The 15,099-nt window shown below is 44.3% G+C and overlaps 1 protein-coding gene across 1 annotated transcript in view; it reads right to left on the minus strand.

Moving 5' to 3' along the window:
- The window catches only part of unc5a (unc-5 netrin receptor A), a 143,997-nt gene extending 129,472 nt beyond the window's left edge, over positions 1-14,525 (minus strand). Inside the window, exon 1 of the mRNA XM_053428121.1 lies at positions 13,924-14,525. Within this exon, the coding sequence (XP_053284096.1) occupies positions 13,924-14,017 (94 nt within the window). The 5' untranslated portion in view covers positions 14,018-14,525. The remainder of the gene's footprint in view (positions 1-13,923) is intronic.
- Positions 14,526-15,099: the final 574 nt, after the last annotated feature.

Consider the following 15,099-nt stretch of genomic DNA (forward strand, 5'->3'; position numbering starts at 1 on the left):
GGCATCACAGGTGGAGAGGGTACAGAAGAATCCAGAGGACGGGAGGTATCGAGCCTCGATGCCCCGGAATGAAATGAAAATGCTGCTGCAGCCTTGTCAAATTTTATCTTCAGAGTGAAATGCTTATAGTGTGATTAACTTTATACTGTATACAACTTATTTTTACACTCGAAATTAAGTGCAACTGCTGTTTTTTTTACAGCTACTTCCCAAATGTTAAATGATGTGAAAAATGTTATTTCCTCCAACATTAGTTACACAATAAGTGAAGTGTTGTCTTGGCTCTCCTGCGGTTATTCGAACAAAGAGTAAAAACCAGCTTGTGATTTGTGGAGAGCGTCATGTGGAGACACCAGCACAAACGACTCCATAGGCAGTTAATGGGTTTACTTGGCTGCCTTGTACTTGTGGGACTTTGGGTCCGACTGTTTGCTTTAGGCGCTGGTGATTTCCCCCAAGCTGTGCAGGCTTTATGCACCAGAGCTGGATTAAAACAAAATGGCAGCGTGTTACAGACGATGGGCAAAGATAATTCATGAAAAAAAAAAAGAGTCTGACACATGAATCTCAACCAAAGTGTGCTACTTATCTCAGTGCGAGGAATGTGTTTTACTGACAAGTTGTAGGTTTATGGGGACAAAGTCGACAGAGGACGAGACAAAAAAATAGAGAAAATCATATTTCCAAATGAGGTGTCAGCTTCTCAGGATCCTCTAATGAGTGAGGAGAGCTAAGGCATGTCGCTGATTAATATAATGGAATCAGAAAGGTAAGACAAGTCTGATAAAAGAAGCTGAAGGCTGCCAAGGGAAGAGAAAAGTTCCCTTTGTGAGTTCTTAGAAATGTTAGCCAAGTAAGGCAGTCCTTTTTTTATACATGGGACTGGTTTCAGAATTTCATCTTGATCCTTTGAACACAAGTGGGACAAATCCTTTCTTACAAGTCTGGACAGCGAGGTGAAGACTTCAGCAGCAGAGTGCGCGGAGATAAAAAGGGTTGTTGTGTAGCAAATGATCTTAGAGAGTACTCTGTGTGTAAAAAGCTCAGGATTCCAGTGAAAATTCTGCAGAAAAACATTTAAAAATATCAAAGAAATGAGAAACTTAACAATGACATTCTCAGAAGCGATCCGACTAAGCCACAAAGGATATTATTAAAATTATTTTAATGAAAGTAGGAGAACAAAGTCGGTATGATGCAGACCCAGAAATAAGAAAATAAGTCCAATTGCATTTGGCTTGTTATGATTCAGCCTGAAACCAATCTGTCTAACTTTTCAGTCGGGTAATTTTAAAAGCTGAAATGTGAGTTTAAATAATTAAACCCAGGACTGTCCAGTCCTACATTTCCCACAGTGACACTTCCATCACACATTACAGGGGGGATTCAGGGACATGGTCTGACGTCTGGTTCTGGGAACTTATGAAAGACAGGAAATAAGATGATTCAAAAAACAAGCTTTCATCTGAGAAACAGAAGCGACAATAGAAAGATTTTATTCTCAGGGTCGTAACACTGTAACACCTTTTTTCTTTAGTGAAAAGCATGAGGTGACTTTGTATGCACCAGTACATGCAAGACCTGACACTGTGTACTGACTGTATCTGTGAAATGTAAAGAGTAAAGATATGGGTGGTACAAACAGTAATTCGTTTATATTCTTGATCACACAGTACCACGAGGGAGCCGTCTGATTGGTCCCACGTTCAAACATACAGCCAGAGTCAGAGAGACTCCAGAGACAAGAAGAACAGGGACTCCTGCAAGAGATGCCCTGTCCTCCACAGAGTCCTAACTTCACCTCCACAGAGTCACACTGGGATCACATGAAGAACTGGTGCTGTTTTTAAGACAAGGCCTGGTCTGAGGCTGGGCAATAAAACAATACCAGTAATTATTGCAATATAATATTCAACAAAAGCAATACCATCAAGTTCAATGTATAATGACATGTTGCTTTATTCATTGTGCACTGTGAGGAGGTACAACACATATTTGTGCTGCTCAGCTGGAAATGTCCAAACTCTGGCTCCAAACCAGGATGTTATTTTAACTGGAGACAGTGACCCTTAGCATCAGCTTAAAAAATAACAAGCCGCTGCTGATTATTTTCCACATGTATCCCTGATGTTAATTGTCAGTTGCGATGTTTACCTGTTCACGTCCCTTTTGTGTCAGTTTGATAGACATTCGCTAACCCCTATAATTACAGTTAAGAGTAGGTTTTCTGTTTATGTGCCTTCACATGTGGATGATATGTGCAAAAATAACCAGAAAGGGTTGGTGTATAGGGTTATAGACACAGCTACAACTCTAGAATGGAGGCTTTTTTACTTTAACTACCTCTCTTTTCCCTCTTTAACTTTTTCCAGTGGCATTTTTATATATTTCTTTCCTTCTTCCCTTTACCTAATTAGACGATAATAAAGAAGCTAGAGGAGGAATCGCTTTCCTCCGGCCCCCCAGGAGGGTGTTGCCCAAAGTAAGTCAGACTCTGCTTCCCGCTTTTACACAAAAAGGGAAAAAAAGCCCCCAAACCCTCCGGAGAGAGCCTGCTCGCAGTGGATTAATATGCTTCATGAAGTTGTCATGTCTGGCAGAGATTAAGGGGACCTGGTCCTCCTTCCCTCCCTGGACCGAACCACATCAGTCTGGCCCAGTGGAGCCCCCTGCTGCCCAGTGGAACAAAACACCCCAATATCCCTGAGAGTCGGATGGCGATATTGAAAGCAATACATAACAATAAATATAAAAAATGTATATATAATTATAGTAATAGTGCAAATTAACAGATTAAATAAACAGAAGACAATAGATAGATAGTTTAACTTCACCCCTGACCAGTGGGGCATAAGGCCCACCTACCGATCTACATACCATCCCTCCTCCACCGCCTCTGGGGTTCCCTGATGGCCAACACCATGCTCAACCCGTGTCGCTGGAAACGCTTGCAGTTGGCCGGTGCCAACACAGCTGGGGCTAGACTGTGTCTGAGGAGCGCTGTGGTCCTGAGCAGTTTGAACCGACGCTTCAGAGGGTGTGAATCTGCATGAGACGGCCAAGGGGCAGGAGACGGGGGGGCTGTCTCTGAATGGAAGACTATGTGGCGGTTAAAGGTTAATTTACAGCATAGATTTGAAAAGGAGTGGTGGCTGGTGGCAGGGGGCCGCCTACGTTCGATAACAGGGTGTTGGCTTTTTCATAAATATATAAATGAAATGACGTAGAACCATCCCAAATGGTGGACTCAAAGGAAGCAAGGCCCCTGCAAGGTCTGCAACAGTTTTTCAATATGGTCGGAAATGAACAAATGAAAAAAGAACAAAGTTACATTGGTTTATGGCCCAAAAACACATTTAAAAGTGCGGTATCCGTTATTCTATACTTGCTGTAAGTTTCTGAACCCAACTTCACAGAGTGAGGCAGATGCTGTTTGACTACAGTACAGAAACTCTGAAATTAAAGCTCTTAAGTCATCCAGTGAAAGGATAGAATTATGTAGTTAAAAACCGTTGCACGCGCTAACAACGGAAGGAAAAACCCACAGTATCCTGCTGACACTCAACATGTCACCAACATCAAGGGATTTCACGCAACTCCATCTGGACACCAATCAAAAACAACTGTGTAGGGGAAAAGATGTAGACTCGGTTTGCTCCACATCGCGTTAAACTCCGATGGCTATTGTCAGCACAATTACATGCACAACAGGTGGCAGCCACTCGGATCTACAGTGACTCACAATGCTGTGCAGCGCTCATGATTGAAAACGCCATCAGATCGAGCGAAGACAGACATTTGGTGACATTTGCGACCACTCTCGGGATGACTCGGGGCGTGTGCAGATGTCTAGACATGCTGAGGACATTAAAAATAATTATGGCTACGAGTTTATCAGGGTCTTTAAAGCCATGTTTATGAGCTCTGAGATGCAACAAATCATCTTTCACAGTGTCTTCATACACCTGCTGTATCCCCAATGCATTTTCAGCTCCAATTAGGCAAATCCGGAATAATAGAGAAGAATAATCCTCCGTAGTGTCTTCATCTTCTGAATGATGGGATGTTCCGAACAGAGGGTAAAGAATTTGCCACAGTGACTCGGAAATAAAGGATGGATCAGGTCATTAGAGGAGCTGTTAACAATATCCTATGAACTGCGCTCGGTCAGAAGCCAGCTTACATTCAATCACTGCTGGAAATTGGACACCGACTCGCATCCATTAAACGCCGGCTCCATCCAACAAATAACTCCTTAGATTCTTGTTTATTGGTCAGCAGATGTCTGTCCGCCCCAACTGCAACGTTAGGCAAATTAATTGAATGAGCAAACGGAACTGAGCTTTGTTGTTTGTTTTTTTTTTACTGAGGGAGTTGAACGGAGCCAACTCCCAACAGTAGCAATGGCAAACTTGTAATTAATAACCCGTAAAAGCACTTTTAAGTCTATAAATGGTACATGAGCAAACACATTATTTAGTGTCCAATTAACCTGAAGGATCTAAGGAATTGCCACAAACTCATGCATCCACCCAGGCCAGGATTCAACAAGATGTCAGATTATAGCTGTCGATTGACTGCACCCAGCAGAGCTGCCGTGCACTAATGAAAAGGTATACCATGTACCAAATGCTTTTTAATTAAAAAGACACTTTATGCCTGAAGATGTGATTGAATTCCTGTCTGCATGGCAACATGCACGTGGAACTGTTGCACACATATTCAAATATTCAGATATTCATTACCAGTGTGGCTGAATGGAGAGAACGGTGATTATCACCTGACCAAAGAGGACAGAAGTTCTTAGATCACTTCAACACAAATTAGTTATTTCCATGACAACTGAGCTAACTTTATCCACTGATAAAGACCTTGGCATGCAGGTGAAACTTACTGGGAAAAATTTGTTAGGTGATTAAAGTTACATATCCACATTTAGGCCCAATCCCATTTCACCCCTTCTCCCCCCTCCCCTCCGTTTTGCACTTAGTCTGTCCCGGTCTTTGCTGGGATGGAGGGGGGAGGGCCCTAACAGAGGGCAAGTGTTAGGGCTATAGATTTTTCAGACCAACACTTCAAACCGAAGACTATTAAAATTTCCCAGACTGCCTTGCGGATCACCGGCAAGATGATGACAAAAGTAGCATTTTCTCCATTAATGAGGATTTAAAAATTACGATAATGATTGTAATAGCTTAGTTTATTATCACGTTAATGGTTTATGGTCAATACCTTTGGCTCATTTGGGGAAAATGTGTTCATAAAAGAAACTATGAGCCTGTACAGAGATTTTCTACATATCTAACCTAACGATTGCATTGATCAGGGTGTCAACAGCTATAACAAAATCTAAGCCTTCAAATCCTTTTGAATACAATTTTAAATGAAACTTACATCTAAACTCTATAAGGACTCCACTGCCTTGATCTCTATTGTCCTAAGTTCCAAAGCCTTTAGACACACAGTGCAGTTTTAATGCAGTAGAATCTACTTTAATCGCAAAAATACTTGCCATTCACAAACCACTTAACATTAATCTTGAATTCTCCATGTTCACAAACTAGCAGGCTGAATAAAAAGGTATTAGTTTGATGCATAAACGTAACCTCTTAAGGAGTAGAGACATTTTCACATGACCTTCAGTCTTTTTAAGGCTTGTTATATGTAAAATTTAATTGAAGACTTTGTATGGACCCTGAAAGAAAGATGTCTGACTGCAGGTAAAATAAACTTAAGCTGGAGATATACTTTCTGTTAACTGTGCACATGAGGGCTGCCTCTTGTATCCTGTGTCCATTTGGAGTGTTGGTTGTGCACGTCCTCAGAAATTAACGCTACGTGTACACCAGATGCAATATGCACTTGACCGGTAGGGGCAGTGTAGCGGTAGCATTAGGGAATATGACAGGGTCAGGGGATCATGGGCACCAAAGCAGCGACAACTGGAGGAAAGTTCTGAAGACTAGCGTATTGACCAGGACCGCAATTACCTGCATCTGTATGTTTCAATGCTGCTGCACAGTGACAAATATGATTGTCAAAATAGCTGGAGACAGATCAGACCACTGTCTTTTTTTCTGCCGTGATCTCAGAATGAACTAAGTAGTAACCTCGTTGAGCGTCGCCATGTTTATTATTTATATCGTGCAAATCCGGAAGTTCTATACGGTCTGATTTCTCTGGTGGGCGTTCTAGTGGTGTCCTCTGGTAACATGCATAGTACATTCGCAAGTATGGGAAAAACTACGTTCAGGACGCAGCTGGTTGTCTACGCGAACGCGTGTTTAAACAGCAAGTATATCTCCGGCCTTAATCACCTCCATGTTAGATCATAACATTGTGTGGATCAGTAAAATCCAGTGTTTATCTTTCAAACTGCCTTAAAGCAACCCAGACCTCTTAGTTTCATGCTCATCGTGTTTTCATGAAACGGGTCTTTGTATGAAAACACTCGGCTTCTATTAATGTGACAGTATGGTGTCTAAATAATTACTACTTTTTGTGGGTTGTAATTAGGGATGCACCGATATGGAAATTCTTGGCCGATACCGATACCGATATTTAAAATAACAATCTGGCCGATAGCCGATACCGATACCGATATTTGTTTATTTTCTTTTTGTTGTTATTCATTCACCCTTTTGTGCCAGAAAAATAATTAAATCATTATTTAAAAAGCACTATTTAAAAAATGTTCAGCCCTTCATCACTCTTATCTTTTAATGACACAAATTGAATCAGATTTATGAAACAATCTTTGATTTAACTAAACTTTATTTTACAGAGACATATAATGACCATTTTTCCGCAAGTTGAAATGGTTCCTTGGGATCTTAATGAAATTACTGTAACATATTTTGGTCAAAATACCACAAGGATAATTTAAAACAGCACCTTTTTACCCTGTCTAAAACAGCCCTGTTAAAGTATCATTAGAGAGAACGCTCTTCTCATTCTTTTACGGTAGCAGTATTGCCCGTTTATTAGAGGTGTTACGGCTTCTGTGTGTATGACGTATGTTGTCAATTCCCTTGTTACCTGTGCATGAGACGGATGAATAGAGCCGATGCACATGAGAATAAAGTACTTAAACAGACGCTACGCTCATACTTGTTACGCCAAGTTACACTGCATGAGTCAAGATAACTTAACAAGCCCTCCTCAGTTTTACCTGTTTTTAGTGTCGGGCAGAAATCACCTCGCGTCAACACCCACCGTGGCCCTTCGCGATGCTTGTTTTAATTAAACAGTCGGATTCCCCTGGTCCGCACCAGTTCTCAGTCAGCTGCTAGGCGCCAGCCGGAGGGTTCCCCCAGCGGTCGCCGTAGCTGAGGTGATCCGCGAGAAGGGCCCGACACGCGTCCAGAGTCGCCGCCGCCGAACCCGGTCCCCTCCAATGGCCCGCCTTCCGCGCCGGCGATGGACACCGCCCCGCAGTCCAAGAGAAAGAAAGCCCCTGCACCAGCAACGGCGTTAGGCGCCACCGGATTAGGACCTCCCGGTGCCGCACACTGAGCCTCTGGCCGCGGAGAGGAGGGCGACGGAGCGACTGCTCCCCCAGCCGCAGCACGTGCCCAGCGGTTTTACAACAAATATGAACATCGGCCAATGATATCGGTGAAAGTCAAGTTTATTACCGATAAGCCGATATCAGTAAACGAGGTGAATATCGGCCGCTACCGATGTTCGGCCAATAAATCGGTGCATCCCTAGTTGTAATCATCAATGTGTAGCTGCACTAAACATAACAATTATGATAAACTAATTCTGCCTGAGACGTAGGATTTTAAATCAGCAACCAATTAACTCAAACAGGGCCAGAGCTGAGCTGCTCTGTACTCACCTTTTGAAATTCAAGTATAGGTGACGAGGGAGCGCAGGTATGAAGACACACTTTGATTCCACATGAATGCACTGTCAGTGGACATTTAAATCCATAGAAGCCATAATCAAGGCGTGCTGTAAAAAGGAAGCATCTAGCCTCAACGGTAGCTGTGTTGTCATGATTAATTCTATTGAAGTAAGGACATGAATGCGTTTTCCGTGAGCCTAGCGTTTCTGATGGCCTTGCCAAGAAAATCTGCTGCTTAGCTTTAAGCTTTGAATCCGTAATGTTCAGACCTCATTTCACATCGGAAAGTGGTTTGTTTGGGGAAAACAATAACAGAGAGACCTACATAGATCAGAGAGGCTGTTCTCTTGCTGCTACACATTTAGGGGGTGGATGATAAATGGTTCATGTTTTGTGGGAATCAACATGCACGGCCCAACATCACCGTGGCTTTTGCAGACGATTGCAGGTACAAGTGGGGAAATGGAGGAAACGCACAAAAAAAGAAAACACACGATCTCTCGGTTTTCTTCTCCTCATTTCTATAAGCAAAGGAAGAGGGCACATGGGCGACACAAAATGACATTAATAATAATGTATCAATATTGAATTATTAACACGCTCGATGCTAAACCCAGCATATTCTAACCTTACATCACGCGTGCTTGAATGTGCTCCGAGAGTCAGCGCTCTGTTGACTCAGTAGAATTGCTTGCCTAAGGCATCAGTGCCTGGACACATACACATAATTAGGAAAGGTCACCGTGCCTCCCGTCTTGTCAACAAAATCACTTCAAGATGACAAATTCTGGCTCCGGCTGTGCCAGACCTCCCTCGGATACCCTTGCCAATCAAGCGCCGGCAGGCCTGTCTGGGTAGCCTTAGGTGCCTTCTAATTACGTCTTTTACATGCCATGCAAAGCAGGGGTAAGCATAACAATGAGCCATACATTTGGTTGGAGGTGTGTTCTCTCGTCAAGGTTGAAGGGGCAGATAAAAGTTTCATTATCTCATAACCTCGCACTACAAGCTGCTGAGAAACAGCCTTGTGAAAATTCAAATGCTCTCACTTCCCTTTAATATTACAACAACCTGTTAATATACAAATGCATCACTAATGACCTGCAGAGGTTTAAAGTGAACGTGGCTGCCAAAGAAATACATGATTTTAATCACACGCAAAAAAAGACAGGTTTCCACTCATTGAATATAAAATGACATGCCAAATGCCAGCTCACATCAAATGACCTTCACACCATTTCAAAGTTCCTGTCTGAAGACGTGCTCCTCAGACTCTGTCCATCCACTCCACTGTGTGATAAAGTGGAAGTGGCTTTCACATCGCTCCCCGGTGGCCTCACTAAAGAACTATTAATCCATGGCTCTCCATATTGCATTCAACCCCGCCATCCCCAGCCACCCCCTGGTCTAAAGTAAAGGCCAGAAGAGGACCCAGAGGACTGGACACTCTTATTATGAGCTGCGCTGAGACACCTCTGGGTTTCTAAGCACTTCCTCTGACAGTGACTGATGGCCAATTAACCATTTGAAGAAGAGTATTGATCACTTGGAAAACAGGAAGGACCAGGAAACATCTCCTAACACACCGCTAGTTACACTGTACAAATCAGGAGCCGTGCAGCACATCATGGTGAGGACAAAAATAGAGAGATGAGAAAGAAAAGCCCAGTACAGACCAACTGACCACAGTATTTGTTTTCTGGTTAACATTAGTAAGCAAACTAATGCCTGAGAGACTCGAGAGCAGGAATCAGCTGTGTGTTAATGCAGAATCCAAGGTTCAAGGTCAGCAGAGCATGTTCTTTCTCACCATGAGAGTGTAAGGGAAAAGAAAATGACCCAGGGAAAAGGACATTTGATTAGACCCTCTGGGGAAAGAGTCCGGAAACAGCTCAGGAACCAGCTTATACCGACCTCTCATTGGTGGCCCTCGGATATATACCAGGCTGGTCGCCCGTATCGGATGGTTAGCAGCGACAGACCTACAACAGCCGAGATTGGGGGCAATTTCCCCAACTGCTGATACAATGTCAGATCCTGTGCCCTTCCGTGAATTATGGGCCAGGTTTCCATTGAGACGTAGGAAAATTTCATCCCACATCAGAGTTGAAAGGTCAATTTCATGCTACCCAGATAGAATAGCACTGATAGGGACCATGGCGCACTGCATTTCAGGGGGGAAATAGCCCAACTTCAACCCCTAAGCGCTCTCACCTAGACCTGAATCATAGAAATAGGGTAATTGAAACAAAAGGGCAGAGTTTGACAGAGACGTAGTGCCTTTCAGGGCCTCTGCACAGGCTGCAGAAAATAACACCTAACTCCTCCCCTCCGTGAGGTTCATCCTCCATGTGTCCTCGACAACGGCTGTGTCCTTCCTTCCCTCCTCAAGATTGCCATTTGCAAATGATAAGCGCAGGGACACATCCTCCTGAAAGATAAGCCGCCCCAACATTTGTCACCAAATGGAGCGTGCTCCTCGACTATTTAAACCTGACCTGTGCTGACATGCACTGTTTACCTTTTATTCATTTATGCTGAACTATTATCTCCGCCTCCATTAATCAATGCAGCTCTAACAGAAGAAATTACATTTGGCCAAACTTGGACAGGAAGGAGATTCATTTGATTCATTTGTGTTATTTCTTACAAACAAATTAGCGTGATGGAAGGAGAATTGAAAATGTAATATATTTGATCAGCTCTGTCCTGCAAATAAGCAACGCCAACTCTCTTTTTCATTATGATATTGCCCAATTCAAATTCTGCGAGCAGCAGAGGATTCATATCAAGCATTTATTCTCAGAAGAAGTACCATTTAAATGTTTTACCAGGCAGTTTTTCTAAATGCCTCCTTGCATGATAAACTCCACAGTTGTCCATCATGTTATTTTACTGGTATCAAAAGTTGATGAAATGCGGAATTTTATATAAAGCACATTGTTCCTGTAACTTGTCATCTGAATTCATCTTCCATGACTAGAGGGAAGGAGAACTCTTTCTGGCCGTAAATTATCTCTTGCCTGTAAAACACCATATCCCTGCAAATACGTGGCGATCATTTACCATGCATTAGCCATGGGACAGAAACAAAGTGGTTTTAAATTCCTTTGACCAGAAGGCAACTTCCCCCAATAAATTATGTTAATTCCAGCTTTGGCTTCCCTTATCGCATTCTTGAGTGAGTCAGTGGCAAGACTAAACCGGGTTTGACAAAGACAAGTCTGAGATGATTCACATTAGAGTTAAGAGACAACCGGCAGAAGAATATACCTGATACCACTGTACCAAGACAGGGAAGTCACTGTGACTGTATTACGCAATCGATTTCTGCTTGTTGTCATTTAATGGCCATCTCCTTGCATCATAACAAGGTTTACACCCCGTGGAAAATGCTCCGAGGTGACTGTTCACTCAAGGAGGGAGGTGCCTGATACCAAATCCCATGCTCCCTTCGCTGAACCAGACAACAATTGCTTGGCAACACTCTCCATGGGCAGAGTGGAAAACAAAGAAAAGTTCAGGGTTTCTATTCTCTCTGCATTGATAGCTGCATTTTGGATTTACTTTTCTTGGGGGGGGGGCAACGAAAGGACAAACAACAAATTGACAGGCAAGTTTAAATAAAAATGGGAAGCAACAGGAGCAGGAATAAGCTGCAACTAACACATGTGGAAGAAATGCATAGATGCAAATTCTTGCTCAGCTCTGCCCTTGTGTGCACACGGTGCAGTACGGCTCTTTGTTCACCGCTCCTTCCTGTCCCGTCCGTCAGATCTGTCACAACACGGTGCAAAGGAAAGTGCTCCGCTAGCTCGAATCTAGATTGACAGGCCTACCTTTATTACTGACTGAGTTATGTTTCCCCGCAAAAATAAGACGGGTCGGCTTTTGATAGCAATGAATGCAGAGTCAGCACCTTGCCTCTCTACGGAGGATAACTTAACTGATCTCAGCTGAGACTGTCCCAGCCCTGGTGTAGAAAGAATTGCCTGGCAAATTACTTTTTGATCCATTTCTGGAACTCACTTTGTCCTATAAAAGTGGCCTGTACGCCGTGATGGCAGCTTATAAGGATGCGTGTACTGACCTAATAGATGATAGACAGTCACAGACTGGGACAAGGAGAAAGGGTGGGCTCAAAGATCTGATACAGAAGACAGAGAGGAATAAAACATGTTGCCTTAAACCCTGAATTCATCCACTTCCTGAACTGGCTCATTACTATTCAGGGTCACAGGGGGGCTTGGAGCATATCCCAGCATGCACTGGGAGAAAGGCAGGGAAACACCCTGGGCCCTATCGCCAGTGCATCACCGAAACAAAGAAAACGCACACAAACAGCATCACACCTGTGGGAATTTGGAGTCTTTAAATGAAGCCAGAGCTGCAGTTGTTCGGACTGTGTGAGGAAACCAGAGCGTCCAGAGGAAACCAAACACACAAGGGGAAGAACAAAAAACGGCCACGCACAACTGAAGCACCAGTGACTTGTCACTACGAGGCAACAACGCCGAACCACAGACATCCCACTCCAGCCATATAACCCAGAAACCCTATCCACTCTCAACATGCATCATAAAATGACTTGTAAATACCATCGCACTGCTACTTACTTAGGTTGATATATGAGGTCCCTGGAGCATGACTGTTTGTTTAATCCTAATATATTCATAATTACACACTAATTAATGCAAGAGTAAAGCCCTCTTAATTCATCATCCCGGTGTCCTGAAGCAAGAGACACAATTACAGCAACTCTAACATGTTTGCCTTCTGTCCAAAGCAAGGTTAACAGTTCGGAAACAAGCGCACGAGGTAAATGATGTGTGGAAATTCTAATGTTTTGGATACTCACCAGCGGCTTCCAGCTGTGAGGCTGTGTGGGGAGGATATCTCATACCAGGGAGGACGAGTAAAGAATGTGTTTGCTTTTTTAAGAAATAGTTGAAATGGTGAAACTGATTGCACTGATCATGGATTTGATTGATGAATTAGATTGAATGTGATATTAGGAGTAAATAACCCAAAATGTGAGTATCATTCGCACTGGTCCTGTGAGGATGTTAGATTTTCAAATAAAAAACAGGTTTTGACATTTATTCATTCCTGCTGCAACTAAGCAGAGGGGAAACTTATCTCCAAACCATGTGTGCTCGGACTCGCCCCCATCACTGTAGGATGATTGTTTTGTACATCGCAGCACATTTGCATGCAATCGGGAGTGTCTCGCCAAGAGGCTACATCATAAAATGCAACTCATCAGTGCGAGTAGGGTCGTCTACCAACTCCGTAAAGCTGTCACCATACTGCAAATGCAGCAGGAAGGAGTCCTGGCCGGAGAGGAGCCTGGAGCATCCTGCGTGTTTTGTGCAGCCCCGGTTAGATGCAAGCAGCCAGGCTACAAATATATATATATATATATATATACACACACATGCTGTTGTGCTGTCTTTGTCCTCGCACACAGCTCCACAGCTCACAGGTTTTACAACAACACAGAATGAAGTGAAGGTTGGTTATGCGTAAAGGATCTTCAGGTTACTGAGCACTGCCTTGTTGTATTGCTCATGGGCCCGTGTGTTTAAACCTCTTCCACACACAGGTTGTCTCTGACTCCTTCCAGGCAGCTGTGGAGCCCCAACTTCCCCGTGTACAGCCGCCACAGTGCGGATAAACCCCCACGCCGCTCACTCCCGTGACGCTTATCCCAATAAATGTGTTTTATTCGAAACAAAAGCCCGACAGTGAGAGGTGCTGCTCTCAAGTTGGAACCTCGCTCAGAAGCCACAGACTCTCCCTCTCTCTCCCTCTCTCTCCTGTGTAACCTTGAAGGTGCGGGGTGATTGATGGGAAATTAAGAGAACAATAACGACATGCCAACAACGTGCTCTGTCACGCGTGGCTGCGTGTCAGCAACAACCGAATTGAAGACAGAAAGAAACCATCAGGAAACCACTTGTCACGTGCAGGGGTTACGGTGTGTCTTTGCGTATACGTGCCAAACACTACAACACGATTAATAAAAATAAAAAATAAAAAATCAGAAGACTCCATCCAGGGAAACTCACCAGTGCAGGTGAAGCCAGCCAAGACGAGGCAGAGCGCACGGAGGAGCGTGGCGCTGGAGCTGCAGCGGACAAAGGGGCCCGGGAGTAAGGGCATCTTCGTGCGGCTGGTGGTTCCTCTTCTCTCACCACCTAAGTTTCTAAACAGGCACGAGGAGAACCGCGGGCACGCCGAGCTGCTCTCCGGTCCGGATAGTGTCCTCTGAGGCAGTAAGACGCCTTTTCTCAACAAAATATAAAACACAAAAAAAAATAATCACACCGCCCAAGTCTTTTTCCTCAACACATATCCCGGTGCCGTAGCGTGGCCATCAGTATCCCGCGCTCCCGCGTCCTCGCAGCTCAGAACCACGCATCACAGGTGTGGTGGGATAAAGTGCTGGCTCCTCTGCCTTCACCGGTGTCACTGGGTTGTAGCTGTTCTCTTTCGTGTTCTTCCCAGAGCCGGTATCCGTCCCTCAAACTCTCCCCCGGTCACCGAGCCCTGGATCGAGAGGCAGTTTCTCGCCACTTCGCAGCCTTTGCGCGTAAAGAACACGTTCTCCCCGCGAAATGCGAAAACGGCGAGGAGCTGGCATCAGAGAGGCAACATCTGCTTGCACAGCAATGCTGGAGCGTGGAGAGAGTCAGTGAGGGGATGGTGTAGCCTATCGCTGCGATGAGCGGAGCAGCAAAACCCGGAGCGGAGTGTGGGGCTGGAGCGTCCTGAGCAGCGGGCACTGCTGCTGCGTCCTCTCTTGTTTTTTTTCTCTTTGGGAAAAACCTGCCCTCGTATCTGGAAATGAGCATAACTTACCGCATATTGACAAGGCGCGACAGAGGGGGGGTTAGTTCACCTCGCATCCCCGCGAATGTGCTTTTTTCTCACATCCTCCAGCCATACATGAAAATGACGGATATGACATCCAGTCCTGCATGATGGGAATCAGACCGCTGCTTTGCATGCAAATGCGCCCAGATCACATCTGCATGTCATTGAGTTTCAGTTAAATGCGCCACTGCTTTTTCTTGAGGTTTTATTTCTCCATGTGTGTGTATCATGTGCAGTGCAGCCCTCACAACATACAGGCGCTCACAGATGAAGGAGCGTGAGGATTAAAGCTCCCATGAGAGTGTACACCTGTCACCAAACTCTGACCAGCAGGTGACTTGTGTTCCAAATAGGTTTTCCCTTCAGCT

This window comes from Pleuronectes platessa, chromosome 8, assembly GCF_947347685.1.
Source record: "Pleuronectes platessa chromosome 8, fPlePla1.1, whole genome shotgun sequence".
Lineage (NCBI taxonomy): Eukaryota > Metazoa > Chordata > Actinopteri > Pleuronectiformes > Pleuronectidae > Pleuronectes > Pleuronectes platessa.